The sequence below is a fragment of the Microplitis mediator genome, chromosome 3, assembly GCF_029852145.1.
Source record: "Microplitis mediator isolate UGA2020A chromosome 3, iyMicMedi2.1, whole genome shotgun sequence".
Taxonomy (NCBI): domain Eukaryota; kingdom Metazoa; phylum Arthropoda; class Insecta; order Hymenoptera; family Braconidae; genus Microplitis; species Microplitis mediator.
In genome coordinates, this window is record NC_079971.1 from 18,725,858 (window position 1) to 18,746,501 (window position 20,644).

Sequence of the window (20,644 nt, forward strand, 5' to 3'; positions counted from 1 at the left end):
AAAGGACTACCAGAGTATTTGATAAAATGCTGAACCTTATCAATGTCACGATAACACTCAACCAGATTAATAGGACCTTCTTTATTAATTAACACTGGGTTATCTTCCAGTTCCTGAATGTCATTCAACAATCCTAAGATCTTATGATCCTTCCTAGAACATGCTCTAATCAAAAAATTACGCGTTAAATACCTGAATCTCAAATTCAGAGGAGGTTCTTTGGATTCCGCCAGAATAACATTTGTAGGAGTAGAGGCAGAAAACCCCAGAGCAGCTCTTAAGCTTCTAAATTGAATTCTATCTAACTTAGTTTTCTCTGACTTAGTCAAATTAAAAAACACAAGACCCCCATACTCCAACCTGGATCTAATAATCGCTCTATAAATTCTCAGTAGCACCATGGGATCAGCACCCCACCATGTCCTTCTCAAACAATTAATAGTTTTAAGAGAGTTGCGACATTTCTTATCAAGTTCTTCGATATGTAATTTCCAACTCAATGACGATTCAAAATATACACCCAGAAAGCGAACAACATCACACTTAAAAATATCAGTTCCTCTAATATTAATGCTCCAATTCTCTCTTTGAGCTTTTCTACCACGATTCCTTTTATTAAAAACACAAAGTTTAGTTTTAGCCACTGAAAGTTCTAGCCCGAGTTGATCAAGGTAACGACAAATATCAATCATGACTTTTTCAATGTTGTTAACAGCAGTGGGAACATCTTTATGACGACAAAAAATGCAACTGTCATCAGCATACTGGAGAATCTCGCAATTGACATTCCTAAGAGTTATACTCTCCAGCTCCAGGACATAAATAGCATATAGGATAGGACTAAGAACACTCCCTTGAGGTAATCCACGAAAAACCCACCTATATTCGTCTATATCCCCAAATTGAAACTTTAAACATCTCTCGGAAACTAAATTATATATAAAGGCAATGACATTTGGGGAAAAACCTAAAAATCTAAGTTTTTCGATCAAAATATCCGGGAGAACGTTATCGTAAGCCGACTTGATATCTAAAAACAAGGCCACAGTAGATTCACCTGACTTAAAACCTTTAATGATGTTAGCACATAAGATGGATAAATTATCAGAGCACGAACGTCCTTTTCTGAAACCATTTTGGGAATCCGGTAATGTACCATTATGCTCCAACCACCAAACCACACGATTATAAATTAACTTTTCCATAACCTTAGTTAAACAAGGAGCTAGGGAAATCGGACGGAATTTATCACTTTCTTGTTTAGGGATAAAAAAAATAGAATATCTTCTCCATTCAGCTGGGAAAGTCTGAGATGTAAAAATCTGATTGAATAAATCCAAAAGCAATGTTCTCGAGTCACGTGGTAAATTCGAAATAATTTTATAATCAATACCATCCAAACCAGGACTAGAAGCCAACTTCAAATCTTCTAAAACAAAGTTAAGCTCATCGATATTAAAAGGGAGATCCAAGAAAGCATCGTTGTGGTCAGAAATAAAAGAAGGAGTTGGACCCTTAACCCAAGATGGACATAACTCATCAATTAGTTTATTTACTTTTTTAATTTTGTCCGGACAGTATTCATTAGAATTTTCTTTGTAATTCCATCTGTTTTGAAATCCTTTAATCCTACTCCAAAGATATTTGGGGTTTGTGTCGCGAGATAAACTTTCACAGAATTTCCTAAAACTCTCTTCTTTGATACGTTTTAAACCAGCAGAAGCTTTAGCCTGGGCCTCCATAAAAGCAGACAAATTCTCCGCAGACCTGACAAATTTAAATTTTAAAAAACAAGCCCTTCTAATTCTAATTAACTTATCACATTCCTCATTCCACCATACGCATGGGAGAGACTTAGATTTTAAAGGAGCAGCCACAGAAGATTGAACATTTTTTTTCTTAACTTTAGGACAAGCGAATGATACACAATCTACCACAGAAGCAGCAAAAGAGGAATATTTAGATTGTATATCCACATCAGAGGCCAGCAAAGCCTCTAAATCGAAAATTTTTTTATTAAATTCTTCTTTGAACAGATCCCAGTCAATACATTTATTATAAATCCGATTCGAACTTTTACGATTGATCCCAGCCTGAGTTCGAGTTTTACAGCTAATAAAAATTGGAATATGGTCACTACCCCAATAATCATTCCCAACTTTCCAATCAAACAACCACGCTGAGCTACTGTCTACGAACGTTAGATCAACTACCGATTCAGACCCTGTAGCGGCACACAAATGAGTAGGACTTCCATCATTAAGACAAACCCAGTCGCGAAAATCTAACCCTTCAACAATGGACTTACCGATTGCACAATCCCTCACATCACCCCAAAAGGAATGATGTGCATTGAAATCTCCGGCAACCAAAATTCTACCCGAAAATTGATCTAAAAAACGTAACCAATCATCACCATCAATAGCTGCAGAAGAACAAGGTGGTCTATAGCAAGAAACAATCGTTAAAGGTCCAATATCAAGACCCAGTTTTATTGCACAAACCTCAATCTTACCGTCACAATTAAACAAACCCCGAACCACGGAATATTTTAAAGTGTTTCTTACAAGAATCATTACTCCTCCTCCATTACCATAAGATCGATCGCTTCTTATAATATCAAAGCCTTTCATATATATTGAATCTCTCTCTTTAAGCCAGGATTCTAAAATAATAAATAAATCAACATTAATAGAGTTATGAGTCAAATCAGGTAACTTAGACTTAATGCTACGGGCATTCCATTGGACGATACTTAAAGACTGTACATTATTATTATTCTTTTCCTTTTTCTTTTGAGCCATGATGTTGGAAGTGGAGCTCAACAGCCTTCAAGATATGGTTTATCAATAAACTAATATCTGGTGAACACAATAATGCCTTTAAAAGCTCTTGTAGAACGTTGGTCAGTAGTCCAAACAGTTGATCTTTTGAAATATCAGCCACGCTACCAGAAATAGGCTTACTGGGTTTCAATGTCGCTTGACTCCATGAAGTTTTCTTATTAATAACAGAAGGTGATGATGGCAAAGGTGAGGAACTTTTACCCGGTAAAGAAGGAAATTCCTTTGAAGATGGTACAAAACTTTCAAACCTCTTTTTTGGTACGTTATCATCCGAACCAAAAGATCTCAACGATCTTCTAGCCTCCATAAAAGACAAATTATCATGAGCCATGATCTTCTTAATTACCATCTCTTCTTTTCTACTAGGACAACAAGTATCCAATGTACTATGATCACCATGACAATTAATACATCTTTTATCCTTATTGCACACAGTACCCTCTTCTTGATCATGAACTTGACTACAGTTTAAGCAAACTTTTTGATTATTACATTTGGATTTAATATGACCCAAACGACCGCAGTTATAACAAATACGTATCGGTGCTACATAGTCAGTTATTGGCAACAAAACTCCCCAAAGTTTAAGTTTATCAGGTAGTCGAGTAGCTTGAACCGTGATACAGACTGAAGTCGGTCCAATTAGTTTTTCCATCTTTAGAGCGTTCTAAAATACTAGGTTTCTTCTTAAGACGAAAAACATCAACGATATGTACATCAGCATTTTCAGAAGTAAGACAGTTTTTGATCTCATCTGTCCCCACATCAACTGGTATATCACGAATAACGCCTTTTTTATAACGTAAAAAGCTAGGGATAAACGCTTCCAAACCACATTTACCAAGATTAGGACTAGTCAAACACGTGTTAGCACTTGCTCTTGAATTAAACATTAAACGCCACGTGTTCTTAGCACTTAGTGTAATATCATCAAAACGGATAAGAATCTTAGATAATTTACGCGCAATTTCAATAATACTAATCGGTTTTGACTTTAACTTCTCATCAGTGATTCTAACAAAAACACAATAGGGACCCTTTTCTCGGTGTCCATACTCAAACGTGTTTTTAACGTTTCCTTGCACCTGTGACGTCTCTAGTTCTGTCGGAGACTCAACCATATTTACATCATTGTCAAGTTCAGAAGTATCATCATTTGTCTTAAACTTTTTCATTACCTTGTCATCCTCCTCACCCTCCTTAGAATTTCCTTTTGAACGACTCTTCATTCCAGCAAACTCAGCAAAATCACAATCCAATGATTCAAATCTACGTTTAATATAATCTTTCATAAGATGATCAAAATTCTGGTGAACTCCGTGGAGGCCAGGGCCTCCACCACAATCTTGCGTAAAAAATGACGCCAAGATTAAGGTTAGATTAATTGAATAAAAAGAATTAAAAGAAACGAAATAAATATGTTTGTAAAATCAATATAAAAAATTTAACTAAAGAATTTCAAAGTAAAAGTACACCGTATACAAGAAATTAATTGAGAAAATAACTTATAAAAAAGAAAACGTAAGCAAACGTCCTTTTCACCGTTCGATTCCCAGTCGTCCTTATCGGGTTCCTATAAATTCTATTTCACAATCTGCCTGACAGTTCCATCTGTTAATAAAATTCTAAACTTCCTTGGCATTCTGTTTTAATGGTAATATGTTCATTCTGGTCTTCGGGAAAATAATATGTACGCCCCCTTCAAAATATCAGTCTATTGTTTTGTTTTATTTTATTATTAAAAACTCAACAGTTGTTTAATCCGTTGAATACTTTAATATGGCACGCCGTTGTACTATTTAATGTTAACAAATCAATTAGAGAAAAAATTAATTGTCATAAAAAAATTGAAATAAATTTAATCGAGGCATAATTGAAATGCGACACATTAATTTTATGATCATGCATAATTTTTATTGAAAGTAATTATTATCTCCTGATAACATAATAATAATCTGGCTATTTATAATTATGTTCTGACATAAATATTTTTGATTATTTAGAATTATGGTGCCATATAATAAAAATGAATTACATTATCATTATGTGTTCAGATAATTTTAATCATGATATATTATTATGTACTGACATAATTGTAATGAGTTCTATTAAAATTATGATCATCATACTGATAATACACTTATCCAAAAAATTAAAGGAACAAAAAAATTTTATAAATTTTTTAGTGATTTTTGGAAGGCTGTATTTTCGTGAAAAATGATCGCATCGAAAAAATTAAAAAAGCAAATTGAAGCTTGAAATCTCTAGTTTGAAGATCTTCCAGCAAAATATTTTTTTGAGCCACGGTTTTTGCGAAATCATAAGAAAAAAGTCGAGACAAAATTTTTCTAAATTTTTTGGTTTTGTTTTTTAGGTCTACGGGGCCTGGAAAAATTCTTTAAAAAAAAACGAATTCATGTCTCGTTTAGGAAATTTATTCAGCTACAATTTGCTTTTTTTTGTTTCTCTGTACGACAATTTGCTGCTGAGATATCAGCCTTTAAATGAAAAAGGAGCCTTTTGTCTTTGATTATTGATATCTCAGCAAGTAATGGTCACACAGTAATTTAAAGGGCAGTTTAATAAACTTGAATAAATTCCCTACAAGCTCCATTTTCGATTTTTTCAAAAAAATTTTTTTTTTCATCCTTGATATCCATTTGAAAAACCCACAAAAAATGGCCATTTTCTGGTTTTTTAGTCAACTCATCGCTACTCTGCAAATATTGATAAAAAAAATAATGTTGCCAGGTAATTTTACAGCCTAATGTACCCCCAAAAACCCTGGAAATTTTCAGATTGATCCATTGAACCGTTTGTCCGGTCCGATTGCTCAAAGTTTTGCAAAACAATTAAAGGAACAAGTTTTGATCCTTAAATTGTGTAATCATTACCAAAATGAAAAAATTAATTTTTTTCGGATTTTCTTTCATTTTTGCGTTAGTTATTCAGTAAATGTAAGGTAAAGAGGAAAAAAAAAAATTGTTTCCGAAAAACGAAAAAAAAATAACCCCCCGAATAAAACGTAAAAAAAAAAAATGTAAAAAAATTCTTGTTTGGTCTCGTTTTTTGGAAAATCGGGCTATCTATATTTTTCTCAATTTATCTATAAATTGTCTTATTGAGAAGGTTATTTGCATGTTTGCATATTTAGGTTTCCACTATATAAAAATGGTGTATTACCGTAAGAAGGACGGTGTGGCTCAATAAGTTATAGATCAAATTGAACGGAATATAGTATAGGGCCGGATAGCTCAACTGGTAGAGCACTCGGCGCGTTACCGAATGGGTCTGGGTTCGATTCCCAGTTCGGGCTATCTATATTTTTCTCAATTTATCTATAAATTGTCTTATTGAGAAGGTTATTTGCATGTTTGCATGTTTAGGTTTCCACTATATAAAAATGGTGTATTACCGTAAGAAGGACGGTGTGGCTCAATAAGTTATAGATCAAATTGAACGGAATATAGTATAGGGCCGGATAGCCGAATAGAAAGGGAAAATCGGAGAGAGAATACATTTTCGACTAAGAAAAATTTAAGTCTTTATTGTAGAAGCAAACTTTTGGGGCAAGAAATTTTTTTTTCTTGGCCCAAGCAACTTTTATTTTCACTTAAGCAATTTATTTTTCGGAGCAAGATAATTTTTTTCTTGGGCCAAGAGATTTTTTCTTGGCCCAAGGGTTTTTTTTTTTTTTTTTCAATCAAAACGTTTATTTTTTGGAGCAAGAAAATTTTTTCCTTGGGCCAAGAAATTTTTTCTTAGCCCAAGTGAACTTTTTTTCGTTCAAAACTTTGATTTTTTGGAGTAAGAAATTTTTTTTCTTGGGGCAAGAAAAAGTTTTTTGGCCGGTTAAACTTTTTTTCGTTCAAAACGTTGATTTTTTGGCAAGAGATGACTTATTTTCTTTAGCCAAGAATTTTTTTTCTTAAACCGAGAAATTTTCAATTTCGCTTCAAAAATAAAATTTTTTGGATCAAAAGAATTTACTGTCTTGAACCAAAAAAAAGTTTTTGAATCAAGTGTTTTACTTTTATTGAATCAAGAAAGAAAATTCGGAAGACAATATTTTTCTTGAACCAAGTTAACTGTTTTTTCTGTGTACATAATGGAAATGCGAGAATTAAAATTATGTACGTAATGAAAATGCGAGAATCAAAATTATGTACATAATGGAAATTCGGAATTAAAATTATGTACATAATTGAAATGCGAGAATTAAAATTATGTACATAATAAAAATGTAATAATTATATTTATATGCTATCATAATATTTATATACCTAATTATTATTATGTAGCACAATAATTTCTATTAGCTTAGTTATTTTCATGCCATTGGAAAATTTTTAGTTGGAATTAAAATTATGTGGGAAAATAAAAAAAATTCGAACATGACAATAAAAATTATGTTAGTACATAATAGAAATTTTTAAATTTAAATTATGACTGTACATATTATTCTAAATTAAAATTATGAGCTGTGACATAAATTTTTTTCATTAATTTTTTTTTTATATCAACGCATAATAAAATTGAACCATTTCGTTTATGTAGGGAAAAAAATTTTAATGTTCAAGTTATTATTATGTACTAGCATAATTTTAAATATTTCTATTGTTGAAAAGTTTGCCGAACCCAATAGATATTTAGTCTACACATAATTATAATACAATGTTTTTTTTTATGTGGGGACATAATAAAATTTATATATCATTATGTCCCCACATAAAAAAAATATAATTTTAAACATTTCTTCAAATTTTAAAAATAGAATTATTTTTTATTTAGTTGAAAAATTTTATGGCATTAAATAGTAAAACGGCGTGCCATAGTTTAACAGAGATGGAGCGCACAGTTTAGTTAGTAGAAATAAAAACGACTGGACATCTACAACTACTACAGGCACATCAAAAACTCGATTTACATACATAAATATATACTTACTTATATATTTATAACACTATTTCATACATATTGGCAGGGAGCCCAGTATATGGTGGGGACAACTGAAACGATCGCAGCGCTCGCTGTGGATACAATTTCGTTAAATCATGCTCTCTTTGAATATAAACACATGAAAATTAAGTTTAAAAATAGTTCATAATAGTTATTGTGTCGTTAATGTTTGCCTTTGCTCATCGCTTGAGGTTAAAATAATATTTTATAATTTATTGATTCAAATCCGGTTTGGATAATGATTTTTATCATTGCCTAAAAATTATTTTTTAACCCTTCGTTACTCGCGCTATACGGTGATTCCCTGTACAAGACTACTTAAGCTAATAGAGTTGGCGTGAATATGAGTGAGACACTAGAGAAAGCGCGTGTAACGGAAGGTTAAAAAAACATTATGTTTTTTTAGTTACGATTTACAAGCAAATTATCATGAATTAAAATAAAATTATTTTCTTCAATTTTGTTAAATAACTCAATTGACTATTCTACTATTTTTTAAACCATTACCATTGTAATTGTCATATATTATTTGTTTTGATTTTATCGGTTAACCTTATTCTATTCTAAAATAATAGTGTTTTTATTTATTAAAATTTTTTATACTTAATTTTTTTATCGAAATATATTCAATTTAATTTTCTCTATCAAAAATACAATTACACTTTTTTATTTATATCATTATAAATTTTTATATTTTGATTTTATAACGAATTTTTATTTTTTACACTGATTTTATATATCTTTTATAATTCTCGAGCATGATTTTTTGTAGCCATCAGATGTCGTTTTCGTCGCGCTCCCTGCCAATACATCGACTTAGATCAGCCGGTACAGGTTCGTTTCTTTTAGGTGGTTCAGTTTGTTAATTTTATTCTTCCTTTAAATACAGTTTTTTTTCTTCAGTTTTCATTGTATGTGAAAATCGGGATTTATGTCAGATACAAAATTTAATACATTGTAAACATTTAAATAAACATAAGTCATATATTCGACGCAATTTGACGTATTTGAAGATATAACCTAATTTTCTCAAAATATGAATAAATAAAAATATTTCAAAAAAGTAATTGTTTACAATCACGGCTTCACCTATTTTTGGCATTAAATAGAAAATGAAATTTTCACGAATTAATAAAATCATATCCTTAAATGCGCCGAAAAGTAGAATATTTTCGAAAAAAAAAAATTTGATCGCATAATTGTTCGGTTTTTTATGGCTAAAAATAGGTGGAGCCGTGATTGTAAACAATTACCTTAGACCTGATCATGCCTGTTCATGTATGATCAGGACTGAAATTAGATATGATCAGGCCTGATCATACCTGTCCATGCCTGTTCATACCTATTCATGTTTGTTCATGTCTGAATCGTCAAATACGTTCAGGCCTGATCAGATATGATCTAGCCTGAAATATGGGATTAAATTTAAAATCTTAGTTATAATAAAATATAACTAACTTAGTAAGAATTATATATATCTACTGTAGTTATAATTATATATATTTTCATATAAATATAAATCAATAATAATAAATGAGATATAAAATTTTATTGACTAAAAATCTATCATGGATAAGATATAAAATCTTGTTGACCAAGAATCTATCACGTATAAGATTTTTATTACTTGACGTTCATATGAAATCAACTCCGCAAGTCAGTCTCTAAGGTCAACGTGTCACGGGTTAAATTTTCAAGCGTGCGGTCCACTGTTCGAATTCTGCACACACCCGAAATATTTTTTTTTTTTTCAATTCTTACATAAATAATTATATACAATTGTATATAGTTATACATAATTAAATATAATTATATAGGGCCATTTTTTATCCACAATTTTTTTACTCTGCTGGGCATGAATAGACCTGATTAGACCTGAACATGCCTGGTCAGGCATGGTCATTTTTCATGTCTGATCAGACCTAAAGACTCATGCACGTTCATGTCTGATCAGGTCTGATCATTTTTTCCCGGGGAGAGATAACATAAAAGCCATATACTAATTTAATCACAAGAATAAAAATTTTTAAAAAATCTCGAGATGAACACTCTTTGATACACTTTAACGTAAACGATTTAGCCAAAAAGGTGAAGATTATGCTCACGTATACATAAAATATATGACCGTACGGCAACATTTCCTATACTATCTCTGTTAGTATTTTGCTAATATATACAACTACCTCGATTATAGTAATCAAAGTCATGTTAGAATGGTACTGAGTCCCATGCTGTATAGCGTGAAAGCAATTTAAATATTAAGCTCTGCTATATAGTATATACGTCCAATATATAAATTATGACATGACCATAATTGTAACAAATGTTAATCTTAATTACTACTTATATCAATGAATATTATTTTAATGAACATTATCAATCATACGAAATTTAAGTATTATTTGACAAGTATCATTGTCTATTGTATTCTGATTTAAAATGTTATTCTACCACACGTATCGTCACTGTTGTAAACGGAAAAATTTATATTCCAAAGCGCTGGATTTAATATTTTTAATTTAGATAATTGTTGACTTTCTCTATATTAATAATTTATAATTAATAATTTTACTTACAACAAAATATTAATTAAATGTATTTTCAATAAATAATTAAATTATTATAATATTTTTCTAATAAAACTAATCGAACCCAGACCAATTCGGTATCGCGCCGAGTGCTCTACCAGTTGAGCTATCCGGCACTATACTATATTCCGTTCAATTTGATCTATAACTTATTGAGCCACACCGTCCATCGTACGGTAATACACCATTTAAATATAGTGGAAACCTAAACATAATGGTAATTATTTACAAGTGGGGTCCACCCCACATGTGTATAAATGCCGAAAATTTTCGGCATTTATACACATGCCGTAAATTTACCGTAATAATTTGGTAGTAATATGGTTATATTGGCCAGTTTTTTCCTGTACTTATACTGTAGAGTTACCATATTACTACAGTAAAATTACTATAAAAATGCCGCACTTTTACCAAAAAAATGCTGTAAAAAAACTATAAAAATGCCGAACTTTTACCGAAAAAATTCTATATAAATACCGTAATAATACGATAATTTTATAATAATAAAATCGTATTTTTTTGGTAATAATACCGTAGATATGCTGCGATTTTGGCAGATTTATCCTGATATAATGAAAAATTGTGAAAAATTTGGTTTTGTTTTGTTCGCTTCTGCATTTAGAATCATCGAAAATGTGCAAAATGTAAAATTTTATATTTTATTATATTAGTTCACACATTTCTTATTCAAACAAAAGAATGTAAGTGAAAATAACAATCCGGGAAAATTGAGGTTTTCAATTTTCTTAAGTTTGTTTGTATGCATACAAATACAATTAGTATCAGCCTTCAAGTAAGCGATTTGGCATAACCCTCGCGGAATTGCCATAACGGTATTTCTACGGTATTTTCCGAGTATTTTTTGGGTATAAGTATTATTACGGTATACCCTAGGTATAAATGCGGTATGTTTGTGAAATTTTATTACCGTATTAATACCGTAAATATATTGTGTTGATACCAAATTTATATAGGGACTGTATCGTATTTATACTATGTTTATACCGTATTTACGCTCTCGCTATACCGTATTTGTACAATGATTATACTCCATTTATATGGTTTTTATGCTGTACTTAAACGTCGGTTATACCGTATTTATACGGTTGCTATACCTCATTTAAACAGTGGTTACACGGTATTCATATAATGTTCGCACCGTATTTAAACGGTATTTATGCGGTATAAATATGGTGGTTATGCCGCATTTATACAGTAATTATGCCGTCTCACTCTTACAGGCTGAAAAATACTTTTCATATCTTTCAGTTTTATTAACAAACAATCTTCAGATTCTATAACAGATACAATATGTTTTACTACTACTTGCATTCTTAAATGGCTCATCTCTTCACTATGTTCTGCTTTCAATTTTTCAATAAAAATGTACAGCTGTAAAAATGAACTAGTTTATTTTTACTTTCACAAAAAAATTTTTTTCAAAAAAATTTCTCTCATTAACAAATAAAAACTCTTGAAACTAGTAAAAATTTTTCAATTTAAACATAAAAATATGTTTACTTGAGGAAAAAAAATTTTGATTCAAGATTAAAATTTCAAGATAATTATTTACTTGGTGCAAGAAAATTTTACTTTTCCGAATCGTTAAAACAAAATTTCTTGAATCAGGAATTGTTTTCTTGATTCGAGTTAACTGTTTTTTCTATGTAGTAATGATTCGCAAGAACATCAGATAATTTTGAAATACATTTAGGATCAATATTAATAACTAGGATTATTTTATGATTAAAAATTACATTCTTCAATTGAAACATGTCTAAACACTGCAGTGTTTATGTCGTATGGGTATTTTGACATAAAAGTCTTTTTTTAGCTCATAAAGTTCTTTATTTGTACATTATAAAAACCTTCACGCGTCTTTTAAATTTTAGTTTCTCTACACAGAAAATACAGTTAACTTGAACTAAGAAAAATATTCTTGATACAAGAAAATTTTTTTTAACGATTCGGAAAATAAAAATTTTTTTACATCAAATAAATAATTATTTTGAAATCTTTACTTTGAATCAAAATTTTTTTTCCTCAAGTTAACATATTTTTATGCTTTAGTCGAAAAATTTTTAATTGTTTTAAAAGTTTTTATTTCTTAAAATAAGAGATATTTTATTGAAGAAAGCCGTGCCAGGTTATTGTAGCAATATTGCATTTTTTTGTTTGAAAAAAATAAAATTTCTTGGAATAATTACTATTTGTTTAACAAAAGAATTTTCGTATGCTCCAACCAAAAAAAAAAAAGTTACTCAAACCGAGAGAAAAATTTCTTGGGAGAAAAGATATATATGGAAGAGAGGGAAGTCACTGGTGCTAGGCAGCAGCAGCGAGAATAGTTCGGTGCGCGCCACTAGGTAGCGCCTACGATTTGTAGTGTCCCTGGTAAGAAACTTATTTCAGAAGTCTTATATTCCGAAATTGTGACCATTCTGGCGCGGGTACTCCTCCGTTATTTGATAGAGTGATAAGTACCTTTTTTGATGGTAATATAGTACAACCTATATTACATAATGACAAAAATATTCATTATCAATGTTTCCATAAATAATTTATCTCTGAATTTGAACTTGAGCTTTAACAAAAATATTTTAATCAAAAGTCTATAGAATCTCTACTATATGATTAAAAATATACGAGTGACATAATACATTGTAAAGCAATATAAATAATTATATAGAGCCATTTATCATTAATAATTATATATAGTTTTTTTTTACCATGTACTGGATAAATTCCGTATAAACACCTCATTAAATCAGTAGAATTGTTGTGTGAACTCGGTAGAAATGCCGTATAAATTCAGTAGAAATGCCATATTATTACGCTAACAATGTCATATTATTACGGTAGAAATTTCGTATTAATATCATATACATGAAGTATTAATCTTATAGAAATGCCGTATTAATACAGTAGAAGTACCGTATTAATACGGTAGAAATAACGCAGTAATACGGTAGAAATGCCGTATAAGCTTCGTATAAACGCAGTATAAGCTCTGTAGGAATACCGTAATTAAATTTCACAAACATACCGTATAAATACGGTAAAACTACTTGTTATCGACTACGTGTATGCTCTTTTAATACAGTGTTCAAACCGTATCATGAAAACCGCGAGGGAATGGTTAATTTTTTATCATAAATGCGGCATAAGAACAAGCAGAATAAAAAAAATCTTCTATTTCACTGAGATATTGAAAATCAATTATTTAATTTTCAATAAATTGTCAGATGATTATTTATAAGACTCTGTAAATAAACGAGTATACACAACAGATTAACCTCGAAATGGTGAAATAGCGGGAACTGCTCCTTCTGTAGTACTCTCAGCTCCCGCCTGGAGTATTTTTTACTGCAGTGTGCAGTAGAATTAACCGCAAGATAGGAGTAAATTCAACTTATTAACAGTAAAATTTGACGCATATTTAGTAACTGTTATCATTTATATGATATTTTTAAATACAAAAACATTTACTGCAATCTTGTAGTAAATGATACTACACATTATTTTCCGTGTTGTAATTTTCCATCGTAATTTATTTTGCAAAGTAGTAGTTTACATTTATTAGTTTATAAGATAAATTTTATCAGAAAAAAATATTTATCATCGGAAATGTCGGAAGACATAACAGTCAATGTATAAAAGTCAGCAATCCGCGGATCAATCACATAAAAGCTTGCAGAATAATCGGTAATAAATACTAATTGCTTATATATTTTTAATTATAACTTTTGTGCTATTGAATTTACGAATAAAAAAGTAAAATATATTTTATAAAAAGTTTTATAATCTCTGAATCAATTACAGTACCGTTGTTATGGTACCTTAATAGTTTAGCTGTAATATTTAAATTGATTAATTATTTTATTTTTTTTTGCTTCTAGATATAAAATAACGAAATGTCGAAAATAACTTTAATATTATCAATTTTCGTATTGGTTGTTATCTATTCTGGTGCGTATGCAGCATGTCCTGGCGGTTGGGTAAGTAATTATGATAACACAGTGAAAAAGAAAAAAAATTAGAAGACATAAATAATTTGGAAAAACTCTAAACTTTCATCAATAATTTCAAACTGATAAAATTATGTGTTTTTACCTTTTAACCCTTAAATTGAACATTTAATAAACTACAGTCGATATTAAATCTCGGGCAAGACTAAGAAATTTGAATATTTCATAATTTTCACTTTAAAGTCCTATTAATGGTTAAATTCCAAATTTAACGATTCGCAGCTAAGGACTTTTTTTTTTTTTTTTTAATTTTAATTTCCTATAAGTGCGTTGCTTGAAGGTTAATAGAAAGAAGTTTATTGTGTTGACTTCTTGATAAACTACAACAATTTCTATTAAAAAAATGAAAAATCGGTAAAATATAATTTTTCTGTAGTGCCATCCATCACAAGGATATGGCTGTTGTGAAGGACATAAATGCATTTCGTATTACCCTGTAATAAATCACCGGGGTAAGTCCAAGCGGTGTAGGTGTTAAAATTGGCGGTGTTAAATTTTAACCCCGAAAGCGGTGTGAAAATAACGCCGCCGCCGGTGTAAATATTCTTTACCGGTGTTAAAAGAAATTTTCTCCTCGACGGGCGGAAAGCGTCAACTTTCGTCCCGCTGTGCAAAACGAAGTTGCCGCTTTCCGCCTCCGTCGAGGAGAAAAATAGCATACACTCCTCGGGAAGTAAATAAGAAAGCCTCAGATCACATGTTTGTTGACCTCGGCTTCGCCTCGGCCAACAATTACATGTGATCTGAGACATTTCTTACTTTACTTCCCTAGGTGTGTAATATACTATTTTCCGGTGTCAAAATATATTACTTTACGAATGTGTGCATATGCGTGTGTGTGCGCTCGCGTGTGTGTGCTCGTGAGATTGAGTGAGTGTGTGTGTGTGTGTGTGTGTGTGTGTGTGTGCGTGTGTGCCAAGATATTTTTTGCGTTTTATAAGCATCCCAAAGCTAATACTCTGAGCGGACGCAGTTTACCCTGCTTTTAGACCAGTCTAACACCGGTATTTTAACACCGCCAAATTACGGCTCCTACACCGGTGTAATTTCATTTTAACACCGAGCAGAGTTAAAATCAGTCCATTTTTAAAACCGCTCTTTTTACAGTGTATCGTCGAGGTACATGCATAACCAATGAGGAACACGACAAATTACTCGCTGTACCAGCAGCATGTCCTGGCGATTGGGTAAGTAATTATTATAACACAGTGAAAAAAAAAATTAGAAGTAGACATGAATAATTTGGAAAAACTCTAAACTTTAATCAATAATTTCAAACTGATAAAATTCTATGTTTTTACCTTTTAACCCTCAAATTGAACATTTAATAAACTACAGTCGATATTAAATCTCGGGCAAGACTAAAAAATTTGAATATTTCATACTTTTCACTTTAAAGTCCTAATTAATTGTTAAATTCCAAATTTAACGATTTGCAGCTAAGGGCTTAATTTTTTTTTTTTTTTTTAATTTTAATTTCCTATAAGTACGATGCTTGAAAGTTAATAGAAAAAAGTTTATTGTTTTGACTTCTCAATAAACTATAATTTTTCTGTAGTGCCATCCATCACAAGGAAACAACTGTTGTGAAGGACATAAATGCATTTCGTATTACACTCTAAAAAAACTCTGGGGTAAGTCCAAGCGGTGTAGGTGTTAAAATTGGCGGTAAATTTTAACCCCGTAAGCGATGAGAAAATTACGCCGCCGCTGGTGTAAATATTCTTTACCGGTGTTAAAATATTTTACTTTGGGAATGTGTGCATATGTGTGTGCTTGTGTGTGCATGTGTGTTTGAGTGTGTGTGCACGTACGCGTGTGTGCGCTCGTGGATGTGAGTTTGACTCGCGTGTGTGTGCGCTAGCGTGTTTGAGTGAGTGTGCGCTCGTGTGTGTGTGTGTGTGTGTGTGCGTGTGTGCACTCGCATGTTTGAGTGAGTGTGCGAGCAAGCCTGTGTGTACGTGTGTGTGTGAGAGTGTGCGTGTGCGCTCGCGTGTCTGTGCGTGGTGTGTGTGCATTTGTGCGATCGTGTGTGCACTCGTGTATGTGTGCACTCGCGTGCGTGTACGCTTGCGTGTGTGTGCCCTCTTGTGTGTGAGTGTGTGGGTGTGCGTATTTGAGTGCGTGTGTGTGTTTCAAGATATTTTTTGTGTTTTATAAGCTTCCCAAAGCTAATACTCCGAGCAGACGCAGTTTACCCTGCTTTTACACCGGTTTAACACCGCCAAATTACGCCTCCTACACCGGTGTAATTTTATTTTAACACCGGGCGGAGTTAAAATGAGTCCATTTTTAACACCGCTCTTTTTACTGTAGATACTCAAGGTATATGCATAACCAATGAGGAATACGACAAATTACTCCCTGTAACAGCAGGAGAAAAAATATAACACTACAGTGAAGACTTATAAATGTATTTTATCAATTAATAAAAAGCTCTTATTCACCAAAAAAAATTTTAAGGGCATGTTTTCATTCATATAAGAGTTCTTTCTGATATCTTTCAGATAATATTCTGGATTTCAAGCGATAAAAATCGTAACTTTTAAATGTTTGTCGGATATATCTAACTGATCTCTAAAAGTTAAGATTTTCATATGCTCTTATCCCGATAAAAAAAAGTATATACACTATACACTGGTCACATAAATTTTTGATTTTAGAATTGTTTGGAAGAGTTATTTCAAAGATATTCGCAAATAACTGGTTTTTACCATTTCTTTCTCCCGCGATATCTCTCGAACAAATCAACCGATTGAAATAGCTAAGGTGGCAATCAGCGCATTTTATTAAGTTCTAGGGCTGATTAGATTTTCGAGTCGATTGTTTAAGTAGTTTCTGAGAAATCAATAAAAAATTAAAAAAAAAAAAATTTTTTTTTCGTAATTCGCCAATATTTTCGAGTCTACTAGATCAAATGATTTGAAATTTTCAGGAAAGTTGATGGCCAACAAGCTCTTTCGATTGCCACCTTAACCATCCAAATCGGTTGATTAGTTGAAAAGTTATGGACTGGTCACACGCATACACACACACACACACACACACACACACACACACACACACACACACACACACACACACACACACACACACACACACACACACACACACACACACACACACACATATACATACATACATACACTCGGACATCATTCTGAAAATAGTCAGAATAGCTTCCTAGGACCCCAAAACGTCGACATCTGGTGAAAACTCGATTTTCGAAAATATATGTGTGTGTGTGTGTAAACTCTTTGTAACTTTTTAACTAATGAATCGATTTGGATGGTTGAAGTGGCAATCGAAAGAGCTTGTTGGCCCTCAACTTTCCTGAAAATTTCAGATCATTTGATCAAGCAGACTCGAAAATATTGGCGAATTACGAAAAAAAATAAATTTTTTTTTTTAGCTTTTTAGTGATTTCTCAGAAACGACTCGAACGATCGACTTCAAAATCTAATCAGCTCTAGAACTTTATAAGCCGCGTCGAATGCCACCTCAACCATCTCAATTGGTTCATTTGTTCGAGAGATATCGTTGGCGAAAGAAATGATAAAAAACGATTTTTTTCGATTATCTTTGAAGTGACTCATCTGATCAATTTCAAAATCTAATCAGCTCGAGAACTCAATAAAACGCGCCGAATGCCACCTCGAAAGTCACAATCGGTTCATTAGTTCAAAAGATATCGGCGCTGAAAAGTTACAAAAATAACATAAAATGTTATTTTTTCCGGATAAATCAAAATATAATGTGCTAAAATGTGTCTGAAATCATACCAAATCTTTCTCTTTATAGTCTCTTCCGATCATCAGATAATGTCATATAACTTGTTCCTTAGTTTTAAACATACTGTCAGTAAAAATTTTATAACTCCAGTCTTTAATGTTTTTCTCGGATATTCCATATATTATTGCTCTGACCTAAGTCAAAACTCATTCAAATCTTGATTTTGATCACTGACATTGATTTCTGCCTCAACATATTTATTTCAGAGAACATAATCGAGAATAAAAATTTAACAACCGCTTCTTCATTAACAATTTTCGATTCTTAACTTGTCAAACTTTAGCAAAAAACGCAACTTGGTAGAGCTTGAAAAGCTCATAAAAAATAATCGCAGGTAATAGCATTTTCGATCTAGAAGAGCTCGAAAATATATTCAGAGTAATGTTTTCAAACTCCTTGAGCTCGAAAACAACAGGAAATTTTGGGGCTGGCCCGCAGGGTCAACCGACGCCCAGATTTTTTTTTATTCGTTTTTCTTGAATATCTCAGAGTCTATTTGACTAAATGATCTAAAATTTTCTGGAATCCTAAGTTCAGACGAAATCTTTCAAATGCCGCAAAAAGCATCTAAGTCGGTTCATTCATTAAAAAGATATGAGAGGTTTACACACACACACACACACACACACACACACACACACACACACACACACACACACACACACACACACACACACACACACACACACACACACACACACACACACACACACACACACACACACACACACACACACACACACACACACACACACACACACACATACGGACATACGGACATCGCTCTGAAAATGTCAGAATAGCATCCTAGCACCTTCAAACGTAGACATATGATGAAAACCCGATTTTCGAAAATCGGGGTGAAAACAATAACTTTTTCGGAAATCGTCGATTTTCTTAGCGGGAAGTTAAAAAAATTTTTTTCCATTCCTTCGTCGACGATATTTCTCGAATGGATTATCCGATTGAGACGGTTGAGGTGGCAATAGGCACGTTTTATTGAGGTCTAGAGCTTATAAAATTTTGTGAATGATTGGTTCAGTCGTTTCGACGATATTTACAAAAAACCGTTTTCTACTATTTCTTTCGTCGACGATATCTTTCGAACGGATTATCTGATTGAGACGTTGTTGGCGGCAATCGAAAGGTTTTATCGAGTTCTAGAGCTGATTAGATTTTGGAATCGATCGATTGAACAGTTTCAAAAATATCCAAAAAAAAAACGAAAAAAAAATTTTTTTTTTTTTTCGTATTTCTCAAATATCTCAGAGTAGACTGTATCAGATTTCTTAAATAGTAAGAAATATTTGTTAAATACAATAAAATGATGTTTAAGAAATGATTTCTCAAATACTAAGAAATCCTTCTATCAGTGCATAAATAAAATGAAAAAAAAGTAACCAATGGGCATATAAGAAATTAAAAAAGAGTTTAGCAAAGCAGTAATCAGCTACTGGGAAAACTTACTCAAGCAAATTAACCATCGTAAATCAAGCGAATTCGTTCCCAAATTAAACAATTTCCTATATGTCCAAGAGGAACTCTAGAAATAGAAGCTCAAGAAATTGAGCCTAACTCAAAGCTATTAACGAATAATCTAATTGATTTGACAAGAGCAGTTATAACAAACAACAAAATATTAATAACAGACCCCGCTGATAAACTCAACATTATCGGCGAGCATTACCAAGCCATTAACTCCCCACGGTACATTAACACTGGAACCCCTCAACAAAAAATAGTCAATGCAGCAGCTGAAAAAATCGAAACAAAGCTAGAGCAATACTTAAAGCAATAGCAACACTACGTTCACAACGTTAAATCTCAACAACAAAGCATCTTCCCCTTCAAACGGCGAAGTCTTGATTCAGAAATCTAATTTGGAATAATTCAATCCATGCTAAAGTGTATATCTATATATAGTCAATTTTGCCAACTTTGAATTGTTTCGAATCGTGTTTGAATTATTTCAAATTAGATTTCTGAATCAGGGAGAACATCAACTCAAATTCTACAACTTTTACTCACTCACAAAAATACTAAAATGTCTACCAAACAAGCTGTAGAGTGGCCCAGACGAGGTATCAGCTATTGCGTTAAAGCATCTACCGGACTCCATGATACTAGCACTAACAATCGTCATTAACAACGCTTTAAATAATTGCTACTATCCAAGTTGCTGGAAAGAGGTGAAGGTACTCCCAATACTCAAAAAAAATAAAGACGCTTCTAAACCAGCAAGCTACAGACCCATTAACTTACCCGCCAATCTTAGCAAAGTTTATGAAATTGTAATAAACAAACCTAAACAAACTAATAGTCGCGGTCTGCGAAGAAAAAAAAAATTATCCCAGACCAACAAAACGGGTTCAAAAGACAGCACTCAACTTGTCATGCTGCACAGAAGGTTATCACGGATATACTAAAAGGA

At 32.1% G+C, this 20,644-nt stretch overlaps 1 protein-coding gene and 1 non-coding gene across 3 annotated transcripts; both read left to right on the plus strand.

The window, feature by feature from the left end:
• Nucleotides 1–6,089: 6,089 nt before the first annotated feature.
• Nucleotides 6,090–6,162, plus strand: Trnat-cgu (transfer RNA threonine (anticodon CGU)). The gene has a single exon. It is a non-coding gene; the product is annotated as a tRNA-Thr (tRNA).
• A 7,806-nt stretch (nt 6,163–13,968) lies between these two features.
• LOC130665611 (uncharacterized) lies at nt 13,969–16,877 on the plus strand. Of its 2 annotated transcripts, none has more exons than XM_057466070.1 (6): nt 13,969–14,098; nt 14,293–14,391; nt 14,798–14,873; nt 15,529–15,608; nt 15,980–16,055; nt 16,738–16,877. In XM_057466070.1, exons 2-6 carry the CDS (start codon nt 14,308–14,310, stop codon nt 16,809–16,811), a joined length of 390 nt encoding a protein of 129 aa, XP_057322053.1. In that variant the 5' UTR covers nt 13,969–14,098; nt 14,293–14,307; the 3' UTR covers nt 16,812–16,877. The 2 variants fall into 2 exon arrangements, with proteins under 2 accessions (XP_057322053.1, XP_057322054.1); XM_057466071.1 differs by lacking the exon at nt 13,969–14,098 and adding an exon at nt 14,110–14,167.
• The last annotated feature ends 3,767 nt before the right edge of the window (nt 16,878–20,644 follow it).

Coding starts and splice junctions, on each gene's coding strand:
- LOC130665611 (XM_057466070.1), top strand. CDS start 14,308: ATGTCGAAAATAACTTTAATATTATCAATTTTCGTATTGGTTGTTATC. Junction 14,874..15,528: donor CCCTGTAATAAATCACCGGG/GTAAGTCCAAGC, acceptor CTCTTTTTACAG/TGTATCGTCGAGGTACATGC. Junction 16,056..16,737: donor CACTCTAAAAAAACTCTGGG/GTAAGTCCAAGC, acceptor TTTTTACTGTAG/ATACTCAAGGTATATGCATA.